General features: G+C 38.2%; 1 protein-coding gene across 1 annotated transcript; it reads right to left on the reverse strand.

The window, feature by feature from the left end:
- Nucleotides 1-265: 265 nt before the first annotated feature.
- On the reverse strand, nt 266-2028 carry LOC144640071 (tyrosine-protein kinase receptor Tie-1-like). Its single transcript, XM_078499295.1, has 4 exons — nt 1963-2028; nt 1496-1536; nt 1243-1339; nt 266-508 (listed from the first exon to the last, which is right to left on the reverse strand). Exons 3-4 carry the CDS (start codon nt 1317-1319, stop codon nt 391-393), a joined length of 195 nt encoding a protein of 64 aa, XP_078355421.1. The 5' UTR covers nt 1320-1339; nt 1496-1536; nt 1963-2028; the 3' UTR covers nt 266-390.
- Nucleotides 2029-2312: the final 284 nt, after the last annotated feature.

Genomic DNA, 2312 nt, shown 5'->3' on the forward strand with positions numbered 1-2312 from the left:
CTTAAGTTTCTGCTATAGAAATCGCGAGAAGTGTTAATGGAAATGTGTACTAGTTCATGCCAGTTTATGAGTGAGTTGATTGCTTTTTATAGCAGAAGTGAGTTTCAGACGCGCGTTTTCGTTAATTTCCAGCCCCCTTTTTGGTGCCCCTCCGCGGGGCATCTATATGGCGTTTTCATACTGAGCTCTATAAATTTGTGCGGAACAACATTTTAACGGTTTTGTGGGATACCACTAGTGTGGAATCCCATACAGACCTGATACTTGAGTAACTAGATTATCATTCTATTAATAATATTTCCATACCATTTCACATTCTTCAGACTGACTGATTTTTGGCTCAATGGATTTATTTGACTCTTTCGTGGCATGACAGGAAAACAAAAACAGCTATAGAAGATATTGTACCTGGATTTCCTTGTCAAGTTTATTTAAAGCCTTGTGCAGTTGTCTAAATGACAATCTCTTATCCGGGTCCTCATGCCAACAAGAGCGCATTACAGCATATCTGAAACAGAGTATCCTTAACATGATCAACAAAATAAGGGTTTTTTATTGCCTTCACGCTTTCAGTGAGTATTTTATTAAACCCGTGCGCGGTCATGTTTTCTATGAACGAATCGTCGGGCAACGAGGTGTAACTTTATTTTAACTTTGTAGAAAAATAAACACAATTCAAATACGCAGTGTCTGTAAGATGAATAATCCAAGTGAAGGCTGATTCTCATTTGATCGCCACGATCGTTTCTATCACATCGAATGATCGTTTGCAAATACTGAGACAATCGTAGGCGATCGAAGCGATTGAAAGCGATCGGGGGTTCTCATATGATCGTCCCAATCTCCTTGTGTGAGCGAATGCCGACCTAGAACAGTCATTTTAGTCCTAGATCCAACACATTGGTAGCCTTCAACGAAAGAGCAAAACTCGTGGCCTCCTATCCTCTCAGTTATTGCAGTTTTACGGCGAAGAAGGGAAAGAGAAACTAGAAGGATAGAACACGGGCGATCCAAACGATTGTGATCGCCCCAATCACCACATACATTAGCGATGGTCTGTTTAATTTTCTTATATAATATCCCCGATCGCAAGAAAACTTTTTGAAGTTACAGAGGCGATAGAAACGATTGGAGCGTTTATATGAAAACCAACTTTACTTAGCTCCTGACAAAGTTCAGACAGGGTTTCTGGTTCAGACAAATAGGAAGATCTGATACAATAAAGAAATAACTTGTACTCACACTTCATCATGTAAATGTCTCGGCTTTTCCATTCTGTAGCCACTCTCCAATTTTTCAATCAGCTCTAAAACGTCCATCCCGGGATACGGGCACCCGCCTTTTGACAGGAAAAATGCATTTATGGCTATCAGTGTAGACAGCTTTTGAAGTCAGTCAATCAATCAATCAATCAATCAATCAATGCGCAAACAATTAGCAAGCATTTTTATAGTAAGAATTGATTTATTAAACATATAATAAAATTGATAATTACCAATAGTGAATATCTCGAATAATACCACTCCAAAGCTCCACCTGGTCAATATAGAAAATAATAAATTACATAAAAAGTACAAAGATATTTTACAGAAACTATTTCGTATTTGCTAACATATAAAAAGGCAAATAGCTACTTAGTAATTCCCAGAAACGCTTTCTTAATTTAACTTTGCTTTACTTCATTTTTTTAGTTCTTACAGCGTCGATGAGCTATCGGCCTTGCCCTCACGAATCCTTTTCGCTAAAACCGAGTCTAATTGGACTTCAAATAGATTTCCAAGGATTTCTACTCTAGCAGGAAAGTATGACTGAGAAAAAATCAGATCAGTGCGTAGTTCTTCGAGTTATCCTTTCCCAACGTAAGGAGAAAACAATTGTTAAAATTACTTTGTTTCGATCAAAAAACTAAATTAGCCTATATGTTTACCATTTAAGCTAAAGCGGTCTAAAATTAACACTCACACGTCGCTCTTTGTTGTGTAACGTCCGTGTATCAAAGCTTCGATAGCTGTCCATTTTACTGGTAGGCGCCCCTGAAACATACGTATACAGTAGAAAATCAGCAAACTGTCATTTTAGAACTCAGGGGCACCCAACAGACCATCTCGGTGAATATATATCTGTTCGGGAGACCTATAATCGCCAACGATTTTCAGATTCAAGTGTGATGAAGAACTGAGACGACTTCTTTAGCTCAAACTTTCGTGACATGGGAAAAGAAATGCCTGATGTTTTCGGAGAGAGAAAAAATGTCGAGAAGGCTAAAAAACAGCGGCTGGTAAATTCGGGTAAAAATGTTTCGTTCCATAAAA

The sequence above is a fragment of the Oculina patagonica genome, unplaced genomic scaffold (genome assembly GCF_052425735.1).
Source record: "Oculina patagonica isolate OP01 unplaced genomic scaffold, crgOcupat unplaced1773, whole genome shotgun sequence".
NCBI classification, from domain to species: domain Eukaryota; kingdom Metazoa; phylum Cnidaria; class Anthozoa; order Scleractinia; family Oculinidae; genus Oculina; species Oculina patagonica.

Excerpts from the sequence above, each read along its gene's own strand:
- LOC144640071 (XM_078499295.1), bottom strand. The coding sequence starts at position 1,319 with ATGGACGTTTTAGAGCTGATTGAAAAATTGGAGAGTGGCTACAGAATG. Across the intron at positions 509-1,242 it reads AGACATTTACATGATGAAGT|ATATGCTGTAATGCGCTCTT; the intron begins GTGAGTACAAGT and ends ACTCTGTTTCAG.